The sequence below is a fragment of the Colletotrichum phormii genome, assembly GCF_030913505.1.
Source record: "Colletotrichum phormii strain CBS 102054 chromosome Unknown BDP81scaffold_19, whole genome shotgun sequence".
NCBI lineage: Eukaryota > Fungi > Ascomycota > Sordariomycetes > Glomerellales > Glomerellaceae > Colletotrichum > Colletotrichum phormii.
Window position 1 is genome coordinate 350,736 of NW_026851461.1, and position 26,891 is coordinate 377,626.

The 26,891-nt window shown below is 54.1% G+C and overlaps 11 protein-coding genes across 11 annotated transcripts; 5 read left to right on the forward strand and 6 right to left on the reverse strand.

The window, feature by feature from the left end:
- Positions 1-2,040: 2,040 nt before the first annotated feature.
- BDP81DRAFT_397443 (ribosomal protein L30) lies at positions 2,041-2,398 on the forward strand (the record flags this gene model as incomplete). Its single annotated transcript, XM_060588324.1, has 2 exons — positions 2,041-2,297; positions 2,374-2,398. The coding sequence occupies 2 exons, from the start codon at positions 2,041-2,043 to the stop codon at positions 2,396-2,398; spliced, it is 282 nt and encodes a 93-aa protein (XP_060441650.1).
- Positions 2,399-3,008: 610 nt separating this feature from the next.
- Positions 3,009-3,610, reverse strand: BDP81DRAFT_327568 (histone acetylase complex subunit; the record flags this gene model as incomplete). The annotated part of the gene is made up of 3 exons (XM_060585150.1): positions 3,009-3,181; positions 3,231-3,346; positions 3,399-3,610. 3 exons carry the CDS (start codon positions 3,608-3,610, stop codon positions 3,009-3,011), a joined length of 501 nt encoding a protein of 166 aa, XP_060441651.1.
- Positions 3,611-5,844: 2,234 nt separating this feature from the next.
- BDP81DRAFT_380836 (chromo domain-like protein) lies at positions 5,845-6,631 on the reverse strand (the record flags this gene model as incomplete). The annotated part of the gene is made up of 1 exon (XM_060586856.1): positions 5,845-6,631. One exon carries the CDS (start codon positions 6,629-6,631, stop codon positions 6,059-6,061), a length of 573 nt encoding a protein of 190 aa, XP_060441652.1. The 3' UTR covers positions 5,845-6,058.
- Positions 6,632-7,265: 634 nt separating this feature from the next.
- Positions 7,266-8,069, forward strand: BDP81DRAFT_496181 (Cnl2/NKP2 family protein; the record flags this gene model as incomplete). Its single annotated transcript, XM_060595428.1, has 2 exons — positions 7,266-7,756; positions 7,812-8,069. Exons 1-2 carry the CDS (start codon positions 7,460-7,462, stop codon positions 8,067-8,069), a joined length of 555 nt encoding a protein of 184 aa, XP_060441653.1. The 5' UTR covers positions 7,266-7,459.
- Positions 8,070-8,226: 157 nt separating this feature from the next.
- BDP81DRAFT_327115 (uncharacterized protein) lies at positions 8,227-9,111 on the reverse strand (the record flags this gene model as incomplete). The annotated part of the gene is made up of 2 exons (XM_060585117.1): positions 8,227-8,741; positions 8,808-9,111. 2 exons carry the CDS (start codon positions 9,109-9,111, stop codon positions 8,227-8,229), a joined length of 819 nt encoding a protein of 272 aa, XP_060441654.1.
- Positions 9,112-9,912: 801 nt separating this feature from the next.
- On the forward strand, positions 9,913-12,069 carry BDP81DRAFT_452627 (CENP-Q, a CENPA-CAD centromere complex subunit-domain-containing protein; the record flags this gene model as incomplete). The annotated part of the gene is made up of 2 exons (XM_060592765.1): positions 9,913-9,915; positions 9,976-12,069. The coding sequence occupies 2 exons, from the start codon at positions 9,913-9,915 to the stop codon at positions 12,067-12,069; spliced, it is 2,097 nt and encodes a 698-aa protein (XP_060441655.1).
- Positions 12,070-12,534: 465 nt separating this feature from the next.
- BDP81DRAFT_474151 (uncharacterized protein) lies at positions 12,535-13,196 on the reverse strand. Its single transcript, XM_060594680.1, has 2 exons — positions 12,865-13,196; positions 12,535-12,757 (listed from the first exon to the last, which is right to left on the reverse strand). The coding sequence occupies exons 1-2, from the start codon at positions 13,187-13,189 to the stop codon at positions 12,732-12,734; spliced, it is 351 nt and encodes a 116-aa protein (XP_060441656.1). The 5' UTR covers positions 13,190-13,196; the 3' UTR covers positions 12,535-12,731.
- A 13-nt stretch (positions 13,197-13,209) lies between these two features.
- On the reverse strand, positions 13,210-16,177 carry BDP81DRAFT_496194 (uncharacterized protein; the record flags this gene model as incomplete). Its single annotated transcript, XM_060595429.1, has 2 exons — positions 13,210-14,412; positions 14,464-16,177. 2 exons carry the CDS (start codon positions 16,175-16,177, stop codon positions 13,595-13,597), a joined length of 2,532 nt encoding a protein of 843 aa, XP_060441657.1. The 3' UTR covers positions 13,210-13,594.
- A 1,552-nt stretch (positions 16,178-17,729) lies between these two features.
- Positions 17,730-18,214, forward strand: BDP81DRAFT_435173 (uncharacterized protein). The gene has a single exon (XM_060591025.1). It carries the CDS (start codon positions 17,854-17,856, stop codon positions 18,073-18,075), a length of 222 nt encoding a protein of 73 aa, XP_060441658.1. The 5' UTR covers positions 17,730-17,853; the 3' UTR covers positions 18,076-18,214.
- Positions 18,215-23,354: 5,140 nt separating this feature from the next.
- BDP81DRAFT_435177 (uncharacterized protein) lies at positions 23,355-23,659 on the reverse strand. Its single transcript, XM_060591026.1, has one exon. The coding sequence runs from the start codon at positions 23,606-23,608 to the stop codon at positions 23,426-23,428; it is 183 nt and encodes a 60-aa protein (XP_060441659.1). The 5' UTR covers positions 23,609-23,659; the 3' UTR covers positions 23,355-23,425.
- A 1,049-nt stretch (positions 23,660-24,708) lies between these two features.
- On the forward strand, positions 24,709-25,401 carry BDP81DRAFT_281116 (uncharacterized protein; the record flags this gene model as incomplete). Its single annotated transcript, XM_060583003.1, has 1 exon — positions 24,709-25,401. A coding segment is annotated over one exon (693 nt), but the record flags the coding sequence as incomplete, so codon positions are not given.
- Positions 25,402-26,891: the final 1,490 nt, after the last annotated feature.

Genomic DNA, 26,891 nt, shown 5'->3' on the forward strand with positions numbered 1-26,891 from the left:
CGATCCCTTTACCATGATAATAAACACTTGCTGGTGTGGTCTTGCCATTGTACTACTTCCAAGATGCTTGATCTAGATAATCGAACTTGGTATCCAGATTCTCAACATGAGTTGAGCAATGACTAGGCATCTGTTCTCACAAGGAACAGCGAGCCCATTGGGAAAATGACTCGATTTTAAGTACGTTCTTGCGATATAGCTCACCTCATGTTTATACTATGAATCGCAAGGAGGGGCTGAGCTATCGTTAGCCACGTTGCACTGCAGTTTTAATTCCCCCCAAGGGAAAAACGATTCATCTAAGCGACTACCGTTACCCTGCAGGCAGGTTGCAACCACTACGAGATGATTTCACTGCAGTTTAACTTCCCCCAAGGGAATATGGATTAACTAGAGGCTGGGACAAACTCCGCCTCTGGACTTAATTAAGTACGTAGACCAATAATAAGTGAGAGGCGTAACTTTTCACTGCAACTTTAACTCCCCCCAAAGGCTTTCTAAGGCCTCCAAACCCCCCTAAAGGAACACATGAAAACTCGTAACGCAGACCCAAAACTTGTCAACACGATTGGCAATGTGGTCAAGAATCATTTTTGAGGATTCTAGATTTGCACTGCGACTTGAACTTCCCTCAAGGGAAAAGACCACGGGTGGGGACTAAGTTGAGCTCCTCGGGGGAGTAGCTTGGATGAATTCTTTGGGATCTGTTTCTGCGAACTATGGACACAGCCCGCTCCTTCACAGCAATAGATATCATTCCCCTCCAAGGGAAATGTCGTAAACCCACGGATTGGAATCAACGTAACGGAAGTCTCAAAACTGAAGTGAGCCATGCTTGGGTATACATTCTCACGAGAAACAACGAGCCCATTGTCACTTGAATTGATGCCAACGACATCGTTAGGGGGCAATACATCTCGTGTAAATGGCGCACATGCATACCTTGAGGGTATAAGTGAACAACTGCACATGCTCTGCAAAGCTCTGTCTTCGAATAAGGTACCCACAAATCAACAGAATCAATTCCGTGCTAGTTCGCCTTCTTGATGCACATGCATCTACGGAGTATGTTCCGTGGCCTTGCGAACTGGCCGATAATGGCGAGCATTATCATTTGCGCGGTCGAGTGTGTCTAAAGCAGGTTCACTGCGATTTTAACTCCCTCCAAGGCTATGAATTGTAAGGCTAGGCTGATATAATAGCCTCTGTTTTTTTCGGTCACGCAACCTAGGGCTAATGGTCGTGAGCATAGTGTAGACCAGTAACTCAGGCTAGGTTGGCGATTGTCTCCAAGCACTGCAATTTTAACCCCCTCGAAGGCGATGAACACAGGCGAACCACTAGGTCATGGCCCGCCTAATGACTTCGCTGCCATGTTAATTCCCCTCAAGACTGTGAGTCGCAGAGCCGGGCTGGGCCAACGTCATGTCTTCATTCGCGCCACCGTTCGTAGCCTTCACAGCAATATTAACCCCCTCCAAGGGAAGAATCGCAAACCAACGGAATGGACACAGTTTGCGCCGCTCACCTGCATTTTCTCATCCCGAAAAGGATAGTTGACGTGGAGGACTCGGGCAACCCGACGGGCATAACGACTTCACTGCGATTCTAACTCCCTCTGGGGGGATAGACAGACAACAAGTGGAGACAAAGTCAACCGCGTCCCGGCAAGTTCCGCCCGTGACTGTCGCACGGACCATCAAAATTCCAACGCCAGCTTAATGATTTTTGGATCCCTCGATCGCATCACCAAGGAACGAACTATCGAGTATTGGGTCGGTCCCTGAAATCCCACGACGCGACGACAGAAAGACTGCTTTAGCAGTTGCTCAATTGTATGATGCACACCTACTCTCCAGACTTTATCAAATCATCGTAGCAGTAGGAACTAACGTCAGTCCCTCACCAGAAGCAAGCGATCACTCATCCCTAATCGAACGAGCAACGAGCACACGACTCTCAACGCAAACCATCCCACACACGCCCGTCGCATACCTCCTCCACGACTCAAGCCTAATCCCACACGACACGCCGCCCACAATGGCCTTCTTCCGCATCACCCTCCACCGCTCCGCCATCGGCCTCCCCAAAGCCACCCGCGGCGTCCTCGAAGCCCTCGGCCTCCGCCGCCGCTCCCACACCGTCTTCCACCCCGTCAGCCCCCAGTTCGCCGGTATGATTATAAAGGTCAAGGAGCTCGTCAAAGTCGAGGAGGTCGACCGCGCCATGACCCAGCCCGAGATGCGCGACCTGCGGAGGCCGGACCCGGGCTTCTATGTTGAGAAGGCTGTTGCGCGGTAAAAAAGAAAAAGTGCTGGAGGCGTATCGAGGGATGGATCGAGGTTCTGGAGAGTTTTAAAACTAGCGGATCAGAGGGCGAAGAGAGGAGATATGTTAGGGCCGCAGAGGAAGTTCCCCGGGGCATGAGAGGGCTTGTTAGCGCCAGCTCGGGCGCAGCAGAGGCCAAATCGTGTATCATCACAACGGAGAAAACTGTACAAAATCATGGCGGGCTGTACAACAACATTGGCAGACGAGGATGTCTGCGTCAAGTCATTTGGAATCAAAAAAAAGTTCACTCAACAGATACCGGTGATTCGGGTTCTTCGTTTTCAAGGGCATAATCCGCCAGTCATGTGAATAACGGCCTTCCCATTTGCTGAAATTGCAAAGAAAGAGTCAAATGAGGCACACAATGGACCGGATTCGGTTCCCCGGCTCTCAGGACGCCAAGGTTTCTGGAAAGGGGTGGTTTTGCAAATGGAAATCAATGATTATTATCTGTCTCAACTCTCATACCGGTTGAGTATGCCTGATACTAGCAGGCAATACAAAGATGCTGGATGTCCATTTCCCACACCCCCAACTGAACCTCTCACCAAGTCTGCGTGACCAGGTGCTGGGATTCCAATAACGCGAGAAAAAAAAAAGTCAAGATGAAACGTCAAACTGTCTGCCGTCAGGTCGGCTAACCGTTTGACTCAGGATGCAAGATGAGGTCTGGCCGCCTAGAAACTCCGAGCCTTGTCGATATACTCCTGAGAGGGGGTTTCGTACTCGCTCACAAAGTAGTTCTTTGCGTTTTTGCCGAGCCAGACGGTGAGCTTGGAAAGTTCCTCACGCAGACGCGCCACGGATTGCTGGTCCATGTTTGTCTGAGCAACGAGCTCGGGAAGAGACACTATGTTGCATTAGTACCGAGCCAGACCGAGTGTCTCGAATGGACTTACCCATCAGGCGGCACAAGTGTTCAGGTCCATAGGTATCGCAGACCGACTTGTGCTTGTCTTCCTCGCCAGCCTTCTCCCACACCTTGCGAATCTCATGGTACTGAGGGCGCTCAAAGCTAAGAAGAGATCAGTAGGGTTCGAGATGTCAAGTCCAGGCAGAAAACTAACCGGTACAAGAGGATCCGGCTCAGAGACTTCTCAAAGTACTCGCGAAGTCCGGCGACGACTTCTTCAAGAATGTCCATGTTTGCAGAACCATCTTCCCTGTTGGGACGCTCGTAATTGAGGTAGTCGCTCAGAATGTCGTCAACGGGGTGCGGGTGAGGAAGCGGGACCAGCTGGTTGTTCTTGGTGATGTTCTCCCAGTCGTCAACAAGCATGGCCTTGATATGATCAGGGATAGGAAGCTTGATGGACGGGCGTGCATGGAATCCATCCTCCTGGTTGTGGGATATTAGTAATTGTGTCGACCAGCAGGCATGACGCAACAGAAAAAAAAAACGTGAAAGCCAATGGGCTATTAGACTAATGATGGTTTCTCCCGATGGTAGTCCTCCTCAATACGCAAATGCGGAAGCCTCCCACTGGGGCAAACACTGCGTTTTTGTAAACTCACAGTCGGAAGCTCTTCCTCGCTCGATTCTAAAGAGCGGACAGACGACGACTTCGTCCGGACAGGCTGTTCTCGCTTGAGAGTTGTGACGCTGATATCGTAGCGATTGTCATAGTTGGGCTTGCCGTCTTTTGTGACATACGGCCTAGCTCGGGGAGCGGGCGAGGTGGCCAGATTATCCGCCCTCAGCAAGCGCGGCTCCTTCCAAGTCGCTGCATTATCGTGATGAGGTCGCTGACGCAATGATTCGGCCGGCCGAAATTTGCGAGACGCGATAGCCATGATGAATGTGAAGAGTGTGCAAGGAGTCCGGGCAGCGCTTGAAGAGAAGGCTACAGTGGTTTTGCGACGGTCGAATTGCCCACTTGATTGAAAATGAGTCTGAGAGAATTGGAGGAAGCAAAGGTGTGAAAGAGAAGCTGGTGTTCGGAGATGGTTCGAGAAAGAAAGGGCGGGGATTTTTGATGAGAGTTCGGAGACATCGTTTCTGCTGCGGGAAGGAGAGTCTGGGTTCGTTCCTGCCAGATAGGCGGAACCAGCAGCACGATGTTTCTGATGCTGGTGTGTTGAGCTAACCGCGGCCTACTGCTGCCTGTGTCGAACGTGACGACTGAACTCGAAGAGTACCTCCACGCTGCTTTCACGCTTTCTCTTCTTTATGCCGCAGGGCCTCTGCGAAACCTCTTCGACGACATCCTCGGCATCTTCCGACTCGCCATCTTGAAAGTTTCGTAGGTTATGCTGGTTCTCGATGCTGTTCAGCACGGACCGCTCCCCAAGGAACTCTAAGCTGGAGTCGCTGGTTATGCTGGTCCCATCGTCGTCGCTGCCAGCGCTGCCAGCGCTCTCATCGCTCTCATCGCTCGCATCACTAGATATGTAGATGATGCTGACAGATGCGGGGTCCACATCGCCATCGGACTCTGAGGCTCGCTCGCTTGCTTGATCTTCGTCTTCCTCATCTTCGTCGTCGGCTTGATAGAATTCGTCTTCGGTTCCCTCGTACTCGTGGGAACACCGGCGAACCTTCTTGCGTTGCCGAAAAGATGCCTCGTTATAGTCATCGAAGTCATCGAAGTCATCGTCGTCAGATATGTACTTCCGACGTCTGTTGGGTAGTGGAGCGATTTCCTCAATATCTTCATCATCGTCTGAGTAGACGCGACGTCTTTCGACTGGTGGAAAGCCATCCTCCTCCTCTTCGTCGGGTTCGTCATCTCCGTAACGCCATTCTCTCAGTATGAAATCATCCTCCTCCTCAGGATCGAAGCGGTTCGGGTTCATGCCCACCTCCTCTTCGTCGTACTCGTCATACTCGTCTCCAGAGGAGTACAGGGGCAGAATCTCCTTAGAGTCACCATTCCCGTTGTCGTCTTCGTCCGAATACATTCGACGCCTTTTGTGTTGCTGTTTGAAAGCCGCGTCTTCCTCTTCGTCGTCTGGCTCCGGTAGACGTCTCTTGCGTTGCTGATTGCGCAGGCTGAGCAGGGAGTCGTCTTCAGAGGCCGGGGCCGGTCTTTCGTAATCTTCATAGTCCAAGTCACTGGCGTAATTGATCTTGACCTCGCGATCTTCGCCTCGAACTGCCTCAACTTCTCGTCGATATTCACGCTCGATGACATCCTCTGCTCGACTGACGGGGTTATTGTGATGATAATGGGCGAGTTGGCCGGCGTAGTCTAGGCGAGACATGAACCCGCGCTGGGGCGGAGAGTAGTAGTTGGGCTGAGGTTCAGGATAGTGCGCAGCCTGCTGCGACAGGACCCAATTGTGCACCCGAATAAAACGATCCCAAGACGGGGAGCTCATCTTGTAGCGTGGGTAGTGATAATAGTTGATGAAGTTTGTGATCGTGTATCCTGAAATGTTCGAGACAAGTTGGGATAATTGTTTCGTCAAGTATGAATGCGCGAGGAGGGCGTTTTCGGTACACCAAGGAGAAGAGAAAATCGAGCCAGCGATTTGTGAGGAGGAGCGTGGGATGTAGTAGAAATGTGAGGGATCGGAGAAAGGGATGGTGTTGAGAGCAAGTCTGACCAGTGAAGACTTTTCGAGGCAGGAAGGTGAAGTTTTCTTTTCGGCAGGTGCTTCAATGGGCGGCATTTAACACCACGCTCTTGCCTTCGACCAGATGAATACCGGCCACCCGGCAGTGACGAGGCCGGGAAGTATTCGGTGACCAGCTTTTCTGATGGCCCCACATGGATGAGGGCATTCACCCCCTATCGTTTCCTTCCTCCTCCGCGTCTTTCGGAGTTTGTTTCAAGCTCACTTCACAATGAGCCTCTACTTTGAGGCCACCACAATGACATGCCGGAAGAAACCAAAATTGAAACAGACATAGAACAGAAAGCAGAACACAAAGAAACTCGGTTTTGGCACTCACCTGCTCGAGGTCAAAATCTCTTGCCCGTCGAGGGCCGCGGCCCGTGGCAGCAACACCTGCAGTTCGTTCCTCACTACCACGAGCTGAGTCGGTCCCGTTGACACGAAGATTGCCCTTCTTGGGGGGTTTGGCGCTGCTCTTCTGGCGTAGGTCCTTCATCTGGGCGTGCAGCTGGCTAGCAAGCTCCTTATTCTCCTCTGTGAACTTGCGGATGCGATCGATAGAAACCCAGTCGTCCCAGGTGTTCTTCCAGCCCTTGTAGTGAATGCGATACTGAAATCCTTCGCCACTCTCGGCAGGCTGGATGTCGAGAATCTTGGCCTCATACAGCATCTCACCATGGAAACAGAGAACCTTCTCATCCTTGGAGAAGGGCTGGGGCGGTTGGCGTGCGGGCGCCATGATTGGATGAGATGGCTGTAGGTTGGCGTATCTACTGGGTATGTCGCAAAGGTCCAGCAAAGAATATCGACAGCAGGGTTCTGACGATAACCTGGATGTCGTTGAAGGGTTGATGGGCCAAAGGGGGCAGTGAGGTTAAATTCTCGGACAGTGCGCCAGATGTTGATACACAGTCACCTCCAGAACTAGTTGGCGCAGGTTCGAGGCTTCCAGCACAGTACGAATCGTGATCACTCGTGGCACCTCGCTCAATCCGGATGACAGTGCTGATCAAGTCGCTAACACGGTATGAAGCTGGAGGACAGGTCAGTTTCTAGCCAAGATTGACAGCGATTATGAAAGCAGATGAAGTTCAATCTTACTGCAATTCTTTTGGTAAATCAGCAATCTTCCTCTTTGCTGATTTTGTCGTGGGTAGAGCCGTCTTCGTGAGGTGTAACCCTGATGGGTGAGGTGAAGATGGCAAGGTGTGTCGATTCTTCCTACGGAGTGAAACGCGCTGCGGCTCATTAACGCGTCCCGCAAGAACTACCGCGTCTTCCATGCCTGCCCCAAGCCAAGCGCCACCCATCCCGCCTGCCATGTCTACCATACCTATTGTCCACCTACCTTACCTCACAGGCTCACAGGCTCACAAATCAGACTTTCCATCCATGCCTACCCCATCCCCTGCTTTTTGTTAAAGACTACGGATACGGAGTACTTTCTGCCAGATATCTTGTCCCCAAAACCGGTTGCGACCTAAACGGCCAGTTCAGGCACCTCTCAGCATCCGACTTGCTAAACTCATTGCCTTCCCAGCCGCTCATCTGACAAGCGCAACCCATCATGGCACCCACCGAAGCCGCCATCCTGCACAACTACCTGACTGTCCCGGCGCAGCTACCCTCAGCCATCACGCTCGAGGAGTTCACCGAGCTTTTCCCTAAACCGCATCGCGCAAACCCGCAAATCCGTTCCTTGTACCGTGATCTGCAGCACCAAAGGAGGGCGCTCGTTGACACGGTCACGGAAAACATTGAAATCGAGGAGAAGAACGGGAGGATCATCAAGCGCGAGATTGCGCGTGCCCGGAAACGTGCGAAAGCCGAGGATGCTGATCAGGAGCTTGAGATTGAGAGAGCGGTACGTTCTGTGACCATGTAGATATACCCACGGTGTCTCTAATGTTACTACCAAGCTCTTTGGCGTGGCTGGGGCGCAAGATCCCAAACACACAATCAACTCCATTGTTCCAGAGATGGACACAGCGATAGCGGATCTTGAAGCAGAGATCCAGGAGCTAGAGGCTCAGGAAGCAAAACTCACGGAGTCGGTCAAACAGACAGTCGGTAGCATGAGCGATCTCCGCTACGGACGCCTCGCCAACCCCAAGCTCGGAGAGGACGTCATTCAAGGTCTCAAGAGTGTGCAAGATGCATGCGACGGAAAAAGTTGATCAACTAAAGATTACTAATTTGGCACTATATAATCCGAATGTCCAGGGACCTCAGTTGCATCCTCACAACTGCCCGGATTTGTCTGGATTTCCAAAACTGTACCAATGTGCCCTCCAGCCTCTCTTCAACTGCCTGTCCATAGTCAACTCACACCCTTTACCGCGCAACACCACCAGCGGGGGCGGCAGCGGCAGGAGGAGCTCCACCGGCAGCAGCAGCGGCGCGGTTGTCAAGGGTGTTGCCCATACGGCGGTTCATCAGGGTACGGCTGCCAAAGGAGACGAGGATCATGAAGAGCCAGTTGGGAACAAGGTTGAAGGCCCAGAAGACGTAGCCGACGGGGACAGACAGGTTGTTCTTGGCGATCCAGCTGTTGAAGGGGTGGAAAATGTTCTCCGTCAGAATCCAGTCCTCCTTGGACTGCGCCTTCCACAGGTCGACAATGTCGTCCGAAGTGGTGGTGGTGACGTTCAGGCGCTTCCTGTAGACATCGACGTCGGCTCCAGGGGGCAACAGGCCGATGGACCAGATGGACGCGGTGCCGGCGGACCACGCGTTGCAGAGGACGGGCTGGGCGTCGCAGTCAAGGAGGCCCAGGTGAGGAGATTCGGGAAGCTTGGCGAACTTGATGGTAGACTCGTTGAAGGCAGTCTCGATCTTATCGCAGTGGCCTGGACATAGAAATTAGCATCTCTTTCGCAGATGGCTCAAATATGACGCGCGGTTGCGGAGCGTACCGAAGCAGGTCTTGTTACGACCAGTGATCAGAACCCACCACTCCTCAGGGGTAGTGGCATCGGCCTTGACGGGCTCGTAGAGAACATCCTTCCAGTTCTCGACGGTCAAGACGGAGATCTTCTTGTCGACGGCTGTCGCATCAGGCACGGCGGCCTCGGGGGTAGCCGCCTTCTCAGCGCTGGGCGCGGAGGCGCCAAAGGAGCTCAGGAAGTTCTGGAACTGTGCCTTGTACTGCTCAAAGGGCGACTCGGCCGCTGTCGCAAGCAGCGGGAGCGCAAGAAGGGTGGTGGCGGACACGCGCATGTTGGTGATGGCTGTGTTGTGTGTGTGTGGTGGAAATGTCGCTTCGCGGAGAGAGAGAGAGAGAGAGAGAAAGGAGGTGATGTCGTGATCAATCGGCCAAGAGATGGTAGAGTGAGGGGAAGCGTAATTTCAACGAGCAGGGCAGGAGGGAGAAAAATGCCGACAGCTACAACAAGGGACCAAGGAGGGACGATAAGTACGGGATGGCGAGGATAAAGTATACAGGCAACCTGGATTCCGGCGCGAAGGTTGGACACACGAGAAAAAAGGACACAGAGTTCAGATGTGAGGAAAAAAAAGTGGAAGAGGAGCGTACGGGTATGGATACAGGTGTGAAATCAGGCAGTTTAGAGAGGGACCCTTTTGGGATTCGGGGAGTGTGTGGCTTCTCCTGAACCTTGTAGTGCTTGTCCTCGTTGGTGATCCGGCTGGAACAAAGGAGCTTTGGTCGCCTGGGGGATCCAGAAGAGCACTGAAACCCGCTGCCACCAGAAGCCCGGAAGCACGCACCACAGAACGAGAGAGAGGTTCTTCCTCCGCACGCACTAACCGAGATAGGACTGGCGCGTCATTTCGGGTCGTCCAGGTGGAACGGCGGTCCGGGGTACTCGCACCAGCCACGATTGGATGTCTCGGGCCCACCAGCCACATGGAGCTGAAGCATCCGGTACGTACTGGCCTTGTGGAGGGGACGCGTCGAGAGCTCACATGCTGAAGGGTACCTTACTGACTCGAAGCTCGCATGCGCTTCGAGACAGCCTCTACCCTTGCGACATCACATTGTGAGCGCAAGATATTACAATGGTAGGTCTTTCAATCCCGAGGTTTTCTGATATTGTCTGAGTCTAGCTGACACAATTGTAGCCCCCCAAAGCCGCAGACCAGAAGCGAAAACGAGGTCGCCCCTCAAACGCGTCCAGATCGGCTCACGCGTCGCCAGGTTCTCCCGAAGCTGTAGAAACAGAGCAGGCAACGGCACCAGCGAAACGCGGTCGGCCAAGTAAACCAAAGGAAGCCGAAGTGCCATCTCCCGCCGAGGAACCGAAACCCAAAAAGAGGGGCAGACCAGCCCGAGAAGCAGCAGCAGAACAAGAACCGAATGAGGAGGGACCCGAACCGGCACAAACGAAACCGAAATCGAAGAAGGCCAACAAGAACAATATAAACGATGCCGAGGAAGAGGCAGATAAACATGCATCGAAAAACCGAGGAGAGAAGACCGCCGCACGGGGCAAACCAGGTCGGAAGCCAAGAAAGGAGACGAACGAGGAGAATCAGGACGAAGACGAGGCTAGCACAAGTAACGCAGCCAAGAAGAGACCTGGGCGGCCAGGAAAGACAGTGGAGGACCAGCCTGAAGAAACCGCTTCTCCAGAACCGGCTCCCAAGAAGAAGCGTGGACGACCGTCTCTAGACAAGAAACCAGCAGCCGAAGAACCATCACAAGCTGCCGAGGAGGACATCGCGCCCAAGAAACGGGGAAGAAAGCCCAAGGAAAAGGCTTCGGAGGTCGAGGAGCCTGCACCCGAAGAGGAAACGGAGGCTGAGGTCGAGGCCGCCCCCAAGAAGAAACGCGGGCGCAAGGCAGATATCACAGTGGAGGAGGCGGAGGAACCACCAGCTGAAGAGGAACCAGCGGCCGTTAAAAAGAGACGTGGTCGTCCCGCAGCGCAAGCCGAACCAGAGGCGCAGGAAGCGTCACAGCTAGAGCCGAAAGAAGGCCGGAGGCGGAAGGAAAAGCAGCCTGTTCCGGCAGAGGAGACAACAGCCGAGAAGCCGACCAAGACCAAGAAGCGGCAAAAGAAAGGCGAGGAGGAGGAAGAAGCGTCACCAGATACCCAACGTCGCCGGCCTGGCCGTCCTCGAACTTCAGACGCAACATCTCCACAGGACCAAACCTCTCAACCGCGCAAATCCAAGAAACGCGCGGCGGAAGATGCTGCGACTGCAGAAGCCTCAGCACCCGCAAAGAAACGCCGGCGTCGCACATCTGACGAAATGCAACAAGAAAAACAGCAACAGAAGCAGCAACAGCAACAACAGCAACCCAAACCCGAAGCCCCCAAAACGGTCCGACGGGCCCCTAAACACCGCCACATCGCCGCCCGCGTCCGCCAAGTCCCTCGCTCCGTGATAGAAGAGAAATGGTCCCCCCTCACAAACCCCTCCCTCTCCATCGTCTCCAACCTCCTCCGCCTCGCCGAGCGCCCCGTCCTCCAGCGCATCCCAGGCAGCGAGAAGCGCCGCGACCAAGCCGCCTCGGCGCTCCACCTCATCACGAACCGTCTCGTCAAGAAACTCTCCCGCGGCCTACCCTTCCCACCGGCCTCGGCGCCACCCGCGGGAGGAGGAGGCCGGGGAGGCGGCAACAGCAGCAGGAAGCTTCTCGACATGGACGGCGGACGCGTCGAGGAGCTCAACTTTGAGCGCGTCATCGAGGGCGTCGCGAGCCTCGAGAGGCAGCTCGATCCCCTCCTCCACGCAGTAGACCTCCTCAAGGCCGAAAAAGAGCGCGAGGAGAAGGCGCTGGAGGAGGACTACGAGACCCTCCAAACGCTCGAGGCGAACGCCCGCTCCGAGGCACGCAACTTCAAGGATAGTCTCCGCAAGACGCACGTCCTCGTGCCGGAGGCCAGGAAGCCTGGCACTACATCATCTACTTCTGCCTCCTCCTCCTCCGCTGCCGAAAACATCGTCAAGCGTGACAACGAGCCAGACTTGAACTTCATCGTCTCCGAAGAGGGCACCGGAAGCGGCACGCCGCTGTTCAAGGACCTCGAGGACGACGAACTGCGCGGGCTGGCGGGACAGGTCGGCAGCCACATGGAGAGCATGCGGGCCAACCTGCAGCAGATTGACGGCGTCGTACCGCAGATTATCAAGAGCAGGGCTGCGCTGCAGGACGTGCTGTTCAAGCACTTGGATCAGCAGAGCTTCGAGAATGTCTTTTTTGGATGAAGCACCCGCGCGCGTGTTATGACTCCGTGTCGTGCAGGTCAAGGTTATTGGGAACTTGGGAAGACCATTGGGAGTTTTTGGACGGACCTGGTATTTTGATTGGGCAGTTGTATGCACTACGGGACACTGATACCGTAGACTGAATGCGGAGGCGTTGGCTGGATGTCTAGGGGATACCACGCAATTGATGATTTATGACCTTCAGTACCTTACCAAACAGGTATTTGTGATGTGACCATATGGCTTCCATCGGAGTCTCAACAGCTCGTTAAACAGCTCGGCCCCTATGTGGACATGCAGCCATTACCACCCCTCCAAGAGCAGTGTCACCGCGACATTTGGGTCATCTTGAAGATAATGCCTCGAATCCGTTTGCCTATGAAGAGCTATACACTTGGGGAAATTCAAACCTCGACCCCATCCTATACCATACAAAAAGCCGGTCTCATAGCCTATCTGAATGCTCTTGCCGAGACTTTCTCCAAGCCACAAAACCACCGCCTTTATTCATAACATTCCTTGCTCTTCCTGAGCGTCATCATGGTGTGCCAAATTGTGTTGAGGTGCCATACTCCATCCTTCTTCGCCACAGAATCACACCGTCCTACTATCGATGGCCGGATCTCTCCACTTCAGCAATGGCAATCATCGTGTTGCGATAATCAAGACTGACTCCGCTGACCATCACCTGAGAAAACATGGTTAGCTTCAGCATGAACACGTACGTAAAGGCAATGGGGAACTTGTGAAGCGCAAAGACTCCAAGGCTGTGAAATACAAGGTCAAAATGCTCACCTGCATCGTTATCATCAAGAGCTGTGGTGTAAGACAGACGACTGGCTGGGGTGGCCCACTGCTCAGTTGTGGCAGCGGTAGAATCTCCCGCAGGAAGCGTAATCATGTTAGCCGGAGTAACGGGACGGATGGTCGGTGCTTCAGTATCATCGCTGTGAGCGTCCTTGCTCTTCAGCGCAATATCATTCTGGACGACGTTGGCGGTTTCATTGGCAGATTCGTGTCTCGCGTGCTCGGCTTCCTGGAGCTGCGCAGGAAGAGTACTCAAGGAGGACGCCGACTGGTCCTCCATTTCAGCAATAGCAAGAGCTGGATTGGTGGCCATCTTGGCATGCTCACTGCCCTTCAATGTTTCGATGCTCTTTTGGAGCGCTTCTAGGTCTTTGTAACCTTCCTTGGTGGGAAGGATTTCGAGCTCGGGGTATTCAAGCTGAGCAGGTGACTTGGCACCCGGCTTGGACGGCATCATTTTCCCCAAGCTGGTCTTCATGGCCTTTCCGAGCTTCTTCGACACGGACTGAGAATTCTTCTTGATCTCAACGATATTGGGCATCGAAGTCTTGCCGGCGATCTCAATATAGTGCGCTGTTTCCGTGCCGGGGACTGCCACAAAATCCTTCGGCGTCATATCGTCATCGAGGCCGGCAGTACTACTTCTCTTGGCTCTGTCATGGGAGGGCCATTTGGCCCAAGAAGAAGGAGGTGTAGCAATTTTTTGAAAGCCCAAATTCTATTTGGTGCCTGCGCCATCATCGTTGTTCTCCGACTTCCTGGGGATAATGGTACCAGAAAAAGACTGCCGAGAAGTGCTCGACTGACTGGCGTTTCGAGTCGCGAGTAAGTCATGAGCCATGGCTTCTCCGTGGCGAGATCCGGCTGCATCTCTATCTGGAGCGCCAGAGACTTCGTTGCCATCGATCGAGATCGTTCCCATACTGGCCTTGACCCTGGCAGACTTCTTGGAATCTGCAGTGGATTTCGTCTCGCGCTGATCATGCTCAACTTTGAAAGCTCGCTGCCAGACTACGGTGGCGCTTTCGGTGAGCTTAGGTGCAGTGAACGCGTTGTCGTTCGGGACATGCTGCGTCGAAGACGAGATACTGTGACTCGAAAGTCTTTCATTGTGCTCCCGTGGCTTGAGCATCTGGTTCGATACCGACGAGGAACTCAACAGTTCAGGCTCCGCGGAAGACTGACTATGCGACTGCCGACGGCCTTTAGAACTCGAGTTTCTGCGAATGCCAAGGAATTGAAGGAACGAGGACTTCCGAGACGGTGCATTGCCGTCATTGGAAATATCGGTCTCGGGTTCACCGGGTATTCCTTGAATACCACTGAGTGTGGCGGGTTTCTGGTTCTCCAGGGCAGAGACGCTCTGCGCGATGTCGTAGTTGCGACGGTGCTCATCCTCGGTATGAATTCCGTCTACGCCTGATCCTTCCTTGCCTGATAGAACAATAGTAGGTACAGCCGTGTCCCAGTCCGGGTCCTTGTCTAGGGCAGTGCGATAACTCTCATCGGAACGCTGCTCCTTGAGGTCATTGAATACTGTTGCATGATTAGTTGAGATACTAGCATTCGCGACAAAGGTAAACCTACAGTCAAAGTTGGCGAGATCGAGATCAATAAGACTCTCAGCAAGGCTGTTGCGATCGTCGTCACCACTGACATCCTTGAAGCCTGATGGCGAAGTGTTGCGTGTGTTCTGCATTGAAGAGTATACAGATGATGACGGATAGTGCGACGGCTCGATCACTGGAGCGGGCTTGCCACCGACCAAATTGGTCTTAACCTCCAAGTCGTCCTTCAAGGGCAAAGCAATGCGCGGCTTGGGATCAGAATCCTGTTGAAGAGGAAAGCTGATGGGACTCGAGAGTTGACGGCTTGGTTCTTTCTCGCCGCCAGCCTCGGTAACAGAGTTGCGACGACTCACTGCAGTTGTGTACTTCTCTTTGCTAGTCACATCAGGGGCTGCGATAGAATCCTCCTGAGACTGGAGCTTGTCGGCAAGCAACCAGGTCTCCCAGCCACTGCCATCCTGGGACTGTACAGATTCCGAAGTGCGGGGAGGCTGTGATGTACCAACGGACTCGGCCGCGAGCTTGTCATCGGGCTTTTCCGCGTCGCAGAGGGTTGCGCTGTTGCTGGACGTACCATCTTGAGACTGGGACTCAGAGCTATCCTTGTCGTCAACGGCAGCTGTGCTTTCTTCGTCCAGGGGGAGGGGGATATCCTGAGGTTGAAGAGAGAGTGCCGTCTGACTTTCGCCTTGGGGGATGCACTGGGAGAGCCTCCAAGTTCTGAAAGACTCGTCGTCCTGGTCGGCGCGACTCTGGCGAGCAGAGAGGACTGGGGCGGGAGGCGGCATATCCGGGAGTGATCCTCGCTCACGAAGAACGACGTTTGATGCCGATACCTTCGTGGAGGTATCGGGCTTTGGGCAGCTGCTGCGTCGGCGGTCTCCAGTGGTGATATCGATAGGATGTACCTTAACACCTTCGTTCGAAAGCTTGGCAGCAGGCGGTGGCTGCGGCAGGCGGGTTATATCAACCGCAGAAACGTCGGTGGGAATTTCCACCTCTATGCCGCTCCGCGGTCGCGGTCCGCTCTGGCGCTCGCTTTGGTGATCACCGGAAACCTCCACCACTGTCTCCAACCCACGGAATCTCTTACTTCCAGGCGTGACAGATCGCGAACTATGCTCGCTCTCGAGGTCGGCTTGGATGCGCCTCATGTTGTTCTGTCTCACAGAGTAAGTATAGGCAGCCTGGTCGTACTGCGGGGAGCCATCTATTTCGGTAGCAGCGGGATTGGAAGAGGGCCTCTGAATGCTGACAATCGACACCCGCTTGTCACTGTCGGGACTGTCAGATCGTTTGTTGCTGTTATCAGAGCGGCGTCGGCTGAGTCTGCTCCAGGGGCCACTCCTTCTGGGTGCTTCGATTTGATCCTCGGGGTCCGATACATATTCGACCTCGGTGGGATCAGGAATGAAATCCAACTCAGGAGAGCGCATGTATGAGCGTTGAGAGGACGCAATAGAGCCTCCTGTGTTGGTTCCGCTGAGCAGGAGTTCCGTATTGTAGTTGCTTCCGGGCAACTTGGCTGGAGGAGGTAGCTTGATCAATTCGACAAGAGGCTGCTTCGGGACCTGGGCCAGAATTTTCTCCTTCGAGGTCGCTTTCTTGTATTTCGCGTCCTTCGACTTCGTGGCCTTCGCGACTGTCTCGGGAGAATCCGCCTCCTTTGCCTTTGCGTCTCCGCCATCCCCCCTTTTCTTGGAGGGGATGGCGATGCAGCAGACGCGCACCATCTTGCTGATTTCCCCCGGTGGATGCTCGCTTTTCTCTGTGGTTGATTTGATCTCCAAACGAGCGAAGAGGTGGTGATAGTTGGATGGCTAGAGAAAAATACTCGGTACCAATCCAAGAAACTGCTCGACCTGCCCAAGAGGAGAATGATGCAAATGAAAGTCTGATGAGCGAAGTTGTCTTGCAGCAGGCCAAAGCCAAAAAGAGAGGTTGAAGAAGAGTGAGAATTTGGCAAGTAGCTGCTTCTGTGGAGGATGAAGGGCAGAGAAGGAAAGCAGAAGGCCCTGTCAGGTTGTGGGAGGCTGACCTGACGATGTCATTTTCTGCTGAGTGAAAACAGCGGGTGCCCCTGAGGGTTCCTTCTCAAGGGTTTGTTGCTTTCACTGAAGGCAGTCACCAGGGGCGACATCGTCAAGCAACATGGGCACTCAAGTCGAGCAGTGGCCATCAAAGACCAACAGCCGCCTCCCTCATCAATGACATGCGGCTCGTGAGAGCGTGTGACAAAGGCAGCGCCGCACGTGTGAACTGCGTGTGCTTGAAACAGAGGGCGAGCACTTGCTCCAAGATCTCCATATAACCACTGCCCTCCTTCGACCCATCTGACATAGCTTCTGTTGAGGTCGTTATGCATATTTGACTTTGGCTCAAGCGTTGGGTGTATGAATCGACACAATGCTTCGATTTGGTCTTGTTCAAAAGGATTCCACCACAGGAGCCATGGGTGTTGTACATGTAAGATAGCGTTGGCCATTCCTGACCCCTATTCGAAAACACCAAAACTGTCGTTGAGCATCGCTTGAAGCACCGATTTGGAGCGCCGTCTTGGAGAGTGATCTTGGGGCGTCTTTCTGGAGCATTCCTCTGGAACAGCATTCCGAATCATCCGCTTGGATGCGACTATGCGAACGTTGTCCACTGAGATATCAAGTCGACTTTAGGTCTGCAAGCACTTGTATAAACCGCATTTGAACTGGTTTCTTTCTCCAGAGGGCTCTGCTTTACACTTCTCTGACTGGCAGGTCCTCGCCAACCAAGTCATATGCTAGCTGATGTAGTTCCTTCGGTCATTCAGATGGCCTTTTGACTATTGTCAAACAAAGCCGTCGAGAAGGTAGAACTCAGACCATAAACCTCGGACTTTCAACATCTTGTGCCACTTGGCATCGAAGAATTCGAGTTGAAATGTCCGCTCTCGATATGTATAGCAAAAGCCACACCCGTTTCTCAGAGGGCACTTCGTGGCTCGTGAACATCTTCTATTCTGTGGTGATTATTCCTGAGCAGCTTTCCAGTGTCCAGGACCGGGAAGGTAAGCTCGTGCTTTCGTAGTGAAATATCGATATATCCAATCAAGACGGCTGAGACTAGTGATGTCGTGAGGTCGATGATGGAGGCTCCGGACACGTGGGTCAGTGGAAGGCGGTCGAAAGCGGCCCGTTCAATGAGACATCCGTCATTGTGCCCTATGAGGACGCAAGTACGAACGGGTGGCGCAGCAGGTTTTCTTGGCTTGTGGGAATTTTCCACGCGAGACATGGAAGTGATGAAGATGGTATCCATTCAATATGCCAATTTGATTGCTACCCGAGGTTCTGGATTCGTGAAAATTGCGCAGACTCAAGAATGGCTTCCGCTGACTTCAGCATGCAACGATGTGTATTCTGTAGTCGAAAGAATGACCCGACCCGGTCGATTATGGGGACGGAGCTGCCGCATGATACTTGGCGACAGGGTTGAAATTTCGGGTGAGCGACCAATGCTGTGCAAACAACTGCAAGCGACCAAACTCAAAACAAGGACGTGGGTGTCAGACAGGAGGAACCCCTCCCTCCCAAGAGTCCCGACTCCCAACTCTCTAGGAGGCAGTGCTAACCTGCCAGGGAGCTACCGTGTTTGACGTTTTCTGACGAGTGTTCCGACTTTGGTTCGCCTGGTCGGTCCTTTTTCATTAGCAGGATTACAACAGAGTATCAAGCCTTCGTATCAGGGAATAGGAACGGCAATTGCGGCGCGGTTGCGACCAACATGAGGCGAACCCATCCGTAGGAGGGCGATGCGATGGTGTGAAGCAAGCGGAAGTTGAAAGAAGCAACGACGGGAGGCAAGGCGGGGTGGCGTTAGTGTGTCTTGGTCCAAGATCAGTGATCACCCCGTTAAGAATGTGAGGTGACGGTGAAGGCGATCCCGTGTTGGTTCCAACTTCCCATGTTGTAAGACAAATTAATGGGGCGAAATGCAATGGAATACCTATAGGCCGACGCCGATTTGTCTGAGTCTCTGTGAGAGATCTATCCATACTCCGTAGATGCCTCAGTATTCTGAGTCTTGCCTGATCAAGGCATCAAGTTCACGATGGGACCACCTTCCCGAGGAGAAACTTAGGAAAGGGCGGCGGAGGAAGGAGCGGAACAGGCGCTGGATTCATTCCAACTCAGGAAGGCACCGAACGGCGAGGGGCAGGAAGGAGCTGAAGTCGCCGAGTCGGAGCCACTTTCCCGCCTTGCCCCAGGAGTAAGACCGGGCGGGAGCCGTGTTGCCGTCGTCAGCGGGTTACCTTATTTCCATTGCAGGACCGTACGAATAGGTAGGCTGACGTTGACAACTTGACAAGCAATCTGACAAGCTGGAGTAATCCATCACCAATCGATCAATCGGACAGTCACTTTTGAATCTGACGATGGGTTCAGGCTTCAGAGTCCACCGTCTGTGCCGAACCCACCGGTAGGATGCACGCGGCTGCGTACGAATGGCTCGAAGCCTCATCAGAAGTGACCAGACTCATCATCAATGCCCGGGGTCTTCAGGTGAAGATAATGTAAGCTCCAGGTGTGCAATTTCCAGCGCGAATTTTCTGCAAGATTAATTAAGACAACGACCCAGCAGGATCGCTGCCATCGCAAAGCTGCGCAATAATATGCAGGTTGCCGTTGGTCAAGGTCAGGCCAGCCGCCAGACCTCTGACCCAGACCATGACCCAGACCCGGCCAGGGCCGCCAGGCCAGGCTCTCCGGAAAGTTGGGAACTGCCGGGTAACGACTCGCCGCCGGCTCATCTGATGGTTATTACCTCAGAGCTGAAAGGAAGAAAAAAGAACACCACCTCGCAGCCTGCATACAGAAGTGTCAGCACTGGCAGACACTTGTGCTGGAGACGGTACATTTCGACATAATCTCGACACAATCAGTCTGTGACAGGGACTTCCGGGGCGAACCCTGAGGGGGGAGATTTGGTTGTTTCCATCCCTGCCGAGGAGGGGGCGATGGGCCGTGGTCCGTGACACCGTGGGTTGGCGGCTCGGAGGCTGGACTTCTGGAGTCTTGCGTGCAACTTTGCGCAGTTTTCCCGCGGGTTTTCCCAGATGAAGGTCTCCGCCGCCTATTCCGAGGGGAAGAATTCTGACGAGGATTGACAGGCCAGCGGTGCGGTGCGAAATGTAACCGCGAGCGGCAACACTTGAGCGTCAGAGAGGGGCGAGGGGATCGCCTCGGGGGTCTGAAATCCTTCTCTTCGGGGGTTCAATGCTTGGCCATGAGCCAAATGGCGAGGATTGCAACCGTTCTCAAGCAGCGGACTGGGCTTTCAGTCACTGTGGCTACGGGCAATGGTACCTGGATGAGTCTGAACTCTGCTCCGTCTGATGATGCTCATTTCCATCAGATCATCCCGTCGTTTCGATCTCATGTTTCTGGCCGGGTTGGCTGCCTAGGTGGTTACGGCAGGGTCATCCACGCCTTCTCGGTCACACGAAAAGCACAAAAGCAAAAGACATTGAGCGTCATGTTGTACCAGCTGAAGCCAGCTGCGGCCAAGAGCTGAGCTCTGAAAACCCGAGTCTTGTTCTACATTCCAACAAGTCCCGGAGGATGCAGAACAGAACGATTCGATCCTCGTGGCATCTGAGACGAAAACATTCCGCAGCGGTGATGAACAAACCACGGACCACGAACGAGGACGACAACTCATAAAGCTTGGACCTGGCGTTGCCAACTCCATCTTCGATTCTGATGGACGATCATGGAGAAGGCGGAAATTTTCTCTGCTCCACGTCGGCGCACACGTACCACATGTCTTGGCACAGCTGGCCACAACGGCAGATGGGAAATAGTCGATGGATCGTGTCCCTTCGGCTCCCGTCTAGAGTTGCATCGAGACAACGTGACGATATGGACTGGGAAATGGCACGGCGGCAGAGGCAGGCGGTCAGTCTGGGGGCCAAAACTACCAAGTTCCAAAACTTCCAACAACTCTGGAAACGCATGGCGCGACAACGTCGCACACAATGGACCATTTCAGGGCCACCGCGTCGATCCCATTCTCCCCCCCCCCCGAAGAGACGCCACATTGACCCGACCCCCCCTGATATTTGGTTCTTCGGAGTACAGATTACCACGGTAAGGACGCACAACAGAGACTGGATTCTGGAGAGGCTGTCAGCAAATCTAGGTCTTCCGCTAAAGGGGGGACCGAGGGGCTGAGCGCAGACTCCCTGTTGGTCGGTGCCTCGACATGTTCCTGGCTAAAATCTGGTCTAAGGCAAGGTACCCGAGTCGACCAAGCGATTAAAAGCGCCTAATGATGTGAGGCAAAGAATTGAGGGGAGGAAGCCAGCCGACACACTGCCGCTCCGACTCATTATTTTGTCCTCCGCTTCCAAGTTTCCGTCCCGATCCCCTAGCCACGGGAGCCTGACACAAGATTGAACACGACTGAAAGATGCTACTATCGACAGGCTTCATCGGACTATTCCCGACACATCTTTGGCTACCATCTTATCCATAATCCCGCAGGAAAGGGGTCAGGTCGCACGAGGGGCAGCAAATGCTCGTGCACTGCAACGGAAGCGGTGCATCTCGAGATGTGCAGTCTTCTGTTACGTCACTCACTACAGACAAACAAACAATACGGATACCTATGGCTTTTCGTAGGGCAGGGCTCCCGATAAGGATTTGCGGTGAGCGGCAGGCCGGCGCCAGGTGCAGGAGTGCAGAGACACATGCGAATATCAATAGGGGCGCAAAAGGGATCGACTGGCTACCGCTTCGTCACAGATATTTCCGGTCGGCGGCAGTGTAAGGTCAGCCACAGCACGCGCGCGCGCGGCGCGGTCGCCATTCATCACGGATTTAGCACCGCAGCACGACTGTTCTCTTCTATCAGCGCGTCTATGGATAGTTCGTCTCACGTCTCTTCACGTCACATCAATATGGGCAGGGTCAAAACGGTCGGCCTAAGGTTAAGTGAGTTTGAGGTCGGTCGCTAAAACGCCTCCATCGCAGCGGACCAGGACGCTACGGGCCAACGGGGGCAGAGGGGAGACCACACGTCAAGCAGACGGACCCCCCGGCTAAGCGGCAGTCTGTTGGCGTTTTCATTTTTAGCCCTTTTGTGGCTCACTCTGGTTTGGCGCCGCCGGATCAGACTTAACCGCTGCATTTGTCAATGTGCCGTTGGCTGGCTGTTGGCGCTAGACCGGATGACAATGAAAGTTGAACGGTGAGTGGACAGAGAATGAGAAATGGCTGGGGTTTCAAGTGAGGGGAAAGAACGGTAAGCTACGAATATTTGGAAACAGAACCTAACAGATTGATGCAACTGTCGGCTGGCTGAGGGAGGTAGGTAGGTAGGTAGGTATCTTTGAGACTTGCATCGCCGTGTCTGCGAGAATACGACACACGCCTTATTATGGTGTTATTGACCAAATAGGTACAGATACGGGCCTGAGCCAACTGTCGGTCAGTCGGTTAGCGATCTGTTGCGCCTGTGACCGTCGACCGAAGCTTTGCATATGCGCACAGATTGGGTTGAACGCATACGGTGTACATACGAGCGACGACTCGGCCGTGCATACGGACGGATACTCGTATGTCTGAATGTCGTACGGCATACACTGGACCATGGCCTTGGACCAAAAATGCCACGAAGTTCGAAGTCTGTGGTTCGGGACCGCGGACGGGATAGCGGCAACAGCCAACAGGCTATCTCCACCGTTTTCATGGTCTCTCAATGAAAAGCAAATTGAGCAGCCCGGGATACTGTGTAGACGTTGAGGTCTGAGGATGGGGGGCTATCCGCTGTCGACCTGTAGGCTGCGAAGCCGGCATGATGCAAGAAGTCAAGAACAGGCTCAACAAGGAAGAAAGGGCAGCCCGCGCGCGCGAGATCGATGATCAAGAGGCAATCAATCTCTCTACGGGTACGCTCTCTCCACTGACTGGATCCGCAAGAGATCTAGACGTTGGTCAAGCGTGAGAAGGCTGGACCACTTTTGTGCTGCCGCCGTCTGCTGGCATCTGCAAAGAAGGCGTAGAGATGGTAATGGAAGAAGCTTCAGTACGGCTCCGGGCAGCAAACAAAAGGGAGTTTAATGCATGTTCCCTCGTGTTTCTCAGCTACTACGCACGAATACGGAGCACAGAGTAAGGTAATACAGAAGACAGCGCACTCCGTACCCAGCTCCGTAGGTATGGTCCCATACAACCCACAGTCACATCTTTCATTAAATTGATCAACAAGGTACCTTATCGCAGGGACCCTCGCACCCTCGACGAAAAGTCAGGGATGGCCGAGCGCCTGTGGCCGCGATCTTGACTGGGATTCTGGCTGATGTGGATGGTGTGGATCCCGGCGATTGGCCACGCTTGTGTCTCATGTTTTGGCGGTACCTGCATATGAGGAGCGGGATGGCAGGGGCTGGGCCGACAGGGGTAAGCTGACCAAGACTGCCCGCGCTGACAACTGGCAAAACTCAGGACGACAGGCGGGCAGTGCCAGGCACACAGGCACGCACGCCGCCAGAGCACGGCAACCGACGGGCTGACAGGTGGTAGGAGGCGCCACCCAGGACTTTCCCTGTTTTGGCAAGGGGAAACACAACGTCTAGCGGTACCTCTTGAAAAAAAACAAGGTCGGAAAAAGGAGTCAACATCAACGGTCTCCCGTCACCTCAAGCCTCAAGCCTTACATCTCCTAACCTCACTTACGGAGTACACCTCACTCGTGCATCACATCTCTTAACCTCAATGACTGCTCAACGCTGACATTCTCTCATATAGCTCAATACCCAGGTCAACCATTACTGCTACCGCTCATATTCCCTCACATATTGCCGTCGTCGTCGAATGCCACCCGGCCTGCCGTCATCACCGGCGCAGGTGGGGTTATCTCACTCCTGTCTTTTAATGAAGAGGACTCCGTCTGTGGGTTTGACGTTTGACTCCTCGAGAGGGAAGAGTGAAAAAAGGGCGGCTTCATCTCTTGCCCCCATGCAACACTCGAGGGCTGTGCGGCAAGCGGTGCGGTGGTCGCTGGTTCGCCTCTTCCTTAGCCCAGCTTCCTAAGGTGGGAAGCGGTTCTTCGTAACCCCCTGGATCATCGAGCAAGGGTCCTTGAGAACCCCCCGGCGCCGTCATCCTTTCTCTTTCCCACCTCATCCGTGAGTCTCCACTCCGTGCCTCTTCCCAACGACACACACACACACACACCACACCCTCACTCACTCTCTCATCTGTTGCTCTCACCTTCACTCGCCCACTCACTCTCCCCTTCCTCACTCACTCACTCACCTCAGCCCGAGGTACCATCCCATCCCGCCATCTTATCTCTCTCACTCTTCTCCTGCTTGGTGCCGGACTAGTCCCGCGCGTCCTGCCATCTCCTTCTCACCCTCACGCTACGGATACCTCGTACGGAGAATGTACTTCACCATGTCAGGTACACTTCCTTGGCATCCATGTTATCCCATGCGGGCCAAGCAAGCGTTTGGCCCCAGTTGGTCCACCTCTAATGCGGTGCGATGCGCCTACGCCGCTGAACCGCGACAAAGTTCCTTGCTCCCTCTTTCCCTCTCGCTCTCTGATTAGTTTGACTGGTGCTGTGTAAGTGGGAAAGTCCCTCGTTGTGCTGGCAAGCTGGGCCTGCCTTGCAAGCGCAACTGGTCTCGGCCGGGCCCTGGACCTGCAATCCCAAATGTCCATGGCATTTCTCTCATGGTTCATACCCTACACCATGATCCATCACCCTCCAAGATGAAGGGCCCACGGTCTAATGTGGCTCCCACCCGGGGGCCACCCCCCCCCCCCCCCCCCCTCCCTTCCTCACAGTCCACCCTCCTCCTCGAGCCTTGAGGATTTCGATCCTATCCACAAGTCCACGTCCCTCTAGGCTCCCCTCCCACCCCCATGCTTCCATGCCCATGTATATCCACCATGGGCTCCACGGGCTAAAAGGACTCTGACCTCCCTCTCCTCTTCTAAATACCGTCTCGCCCTTCCTCTCATTCACCTACTCTTCTTCCCTTCTCCCTCCACCGCACAGTCTTTCGTTGTCAGTCTTCGGACACATTCCATTCATTCAGCCTCACCCACGCTCTCTATTGAGTATACCATTCGTTCATTTGCGCAAACTGTGTCTTGCAGCCAACACTTTGAGAAACATCCCCCGCGAAATTGATCTTTCGCCCCTTTTACGATCCCCCGATCCGAACAAACAACCTAAAGAGTCGTTGGAAACAAACCCATACACATCTATCAAAATGAAGTCCTGCATTGCCGCCGTCGGCCTCATGGCCTCGCTCGCCAGTGCTTCCGCCCACCAGCCCCGCCACTTCCACTGGCGCCGCGACAACTCTACCGCTCCCGCCGGCTACACCACCCTCACCGTCGAGGTCAACGAGGTTGCTACCGTCACCTCTTGCGCCCCTACCATCACCAACTGCCCTGCTCGCAGCGCCACCCTCTCCGCCTCTGACCTCTCTACCTACATTGTCACCAACACTGTTGTCCTGACCGAGGTTGTCTGCCCCGTCACCGAGGCCGCCAGCCTTTCCCAGTCTCTGGTTCAGCAGCACTCTACCGGCGGTCTCCAGGGCTCTACCCGCACCGCTCCCGCCATCACCACCCCTACTGCCGCTCCCACCATTCCCCTGTCCACCGCCGGTGTCACCAACTCTGCTCAGGACCCTACTGTCACCAGCCCCCCTACCGCTGGCGGCGACGAGGAGGAGGAGGATGACTGCCCCGCTGAGAATGGCGATGTCGAGACCACCGTCACCGGGATCATCTCTACCAAGACCCTTACCATGACCGTCGGCAAGGGCTCCACCGCTTCCGTCATCACCACCGCCATCCCCACCACCATTGAGTCTACCATCCTCGTCACCAAGCCCACTGGCTCTGCCACCGGTGCCGGCGAGGAGCCCACTACTACCACCACCGCTACCTCCACCGGTACCCGCACCGTCACCATCAAGCGCCCCGGCCAGACCACCGAGTCTGCTTCTCCCAGCGGTACCCTCGGCGCCGACGGCCAGTGCGCCTGCCCCTCCGCCGTGACCGTCACCGCCCCCGCCTCCACCGTCTACGTTACCATCGGTGGCTCTGCTCCCGCTGCCACCCCCTCCGCCAGCCAGACCACCTCCGCTGAGGCCCCCGCCACTACCGGTGCTAACGGCGAGGACGATGAGGAGGATGACTGCCCCGCCGACGAGGACGTTGTTACCCTTTCCACCACCGTCACCGTTGCCCCCTACCCTACCAACGGCACCGCCTCCGGCGCCGCTAAGCCCACCGGCTACTCAAAGCGCTCCAACAAGCTCTTCTAAGTGTTTGATGTAGATTGATCCCCCCCCCCCCCCCCCATGTCAAGCTATATTTGGTTATGAGAAGAATCTATGATTCATGAACAAACACATTCTTATGCTTCTTACACTTTTTTGTCTTGTATACACTTCTTGGGGTGAAAATAAAGCGAAGTTTTTTGTACAAAACAACACGAGTCGGGGTGGGAAATACAATTAACTCGCACTTTATTTTTCGGTCCTGCCTGCTTTTTTGGTGTGGTGTTCTTTTTTGTCCTCTTGTGCTTTAGAGACGGGAAAGAAAAGGGGACAACCTTTGGTATGGCGAGTCCATTGAGGGTTGTTTATTTTGTCTGGTGGTCAAAGCATTCTATGTGTTTTATGGGAAAGATCAATGGGCATCATTGCATTCGCGTAGCGGGTCGTTGGGGACCAAAACAAGATTATTTTCTATTTCTGCTCAAGAAAATCCAGAAAACTGTTCACTTCTATTTTTACATACTTATTTTACTCGACGAGACAGTCAAAATGGGGATGAGGTTTGGTGCGACTTGAGTTGGTCTCTAACACCCCCTGGTCTGAAATGATGAGATGGTTTTCTTCCCACACCTCTGCATGCTGCTGAAACGAAACGGGAAGTTTATTTCAACTTTCTTTCGACTTCTTGTGAAACTTGAGATGAACCTCTGGATGGATGTGACTGAGTTTGTGAGACTCTGACATTTGGCCACTTTGAAATGTGATTCTGCTCTGTTCATGGTTCGAAATATCCTCGCCCGAAACGCTTGGCTTAGAACGAAACGACTCGATGAGTGAGTGACATTTCTAGACCTGCTGTATTGCAAGCCTCACAACCACAACTTTTGTCAGCTAACGAGTCTTAATTTTCTTTTCTCTCCCTAACTCACCCCCTCGTATCAAGCTATGTTCAACACAAGGCAAAAATGCCCAAGCGATGCTTCAGTCCAAACCACGGCCCAGATTCGGAGTCTCTGTCTTGTGGCAGGACATATGGCAGAGGCCGATGATGATGATGTGTCGTGGCGGTGAAGTCCACTAGGTAGTCATACAGCTTGAGCACGACTTTGTCGCAAAAAGATGAGACTTGAGCAGTGTACACTACCGAGGACTCGCTTCCA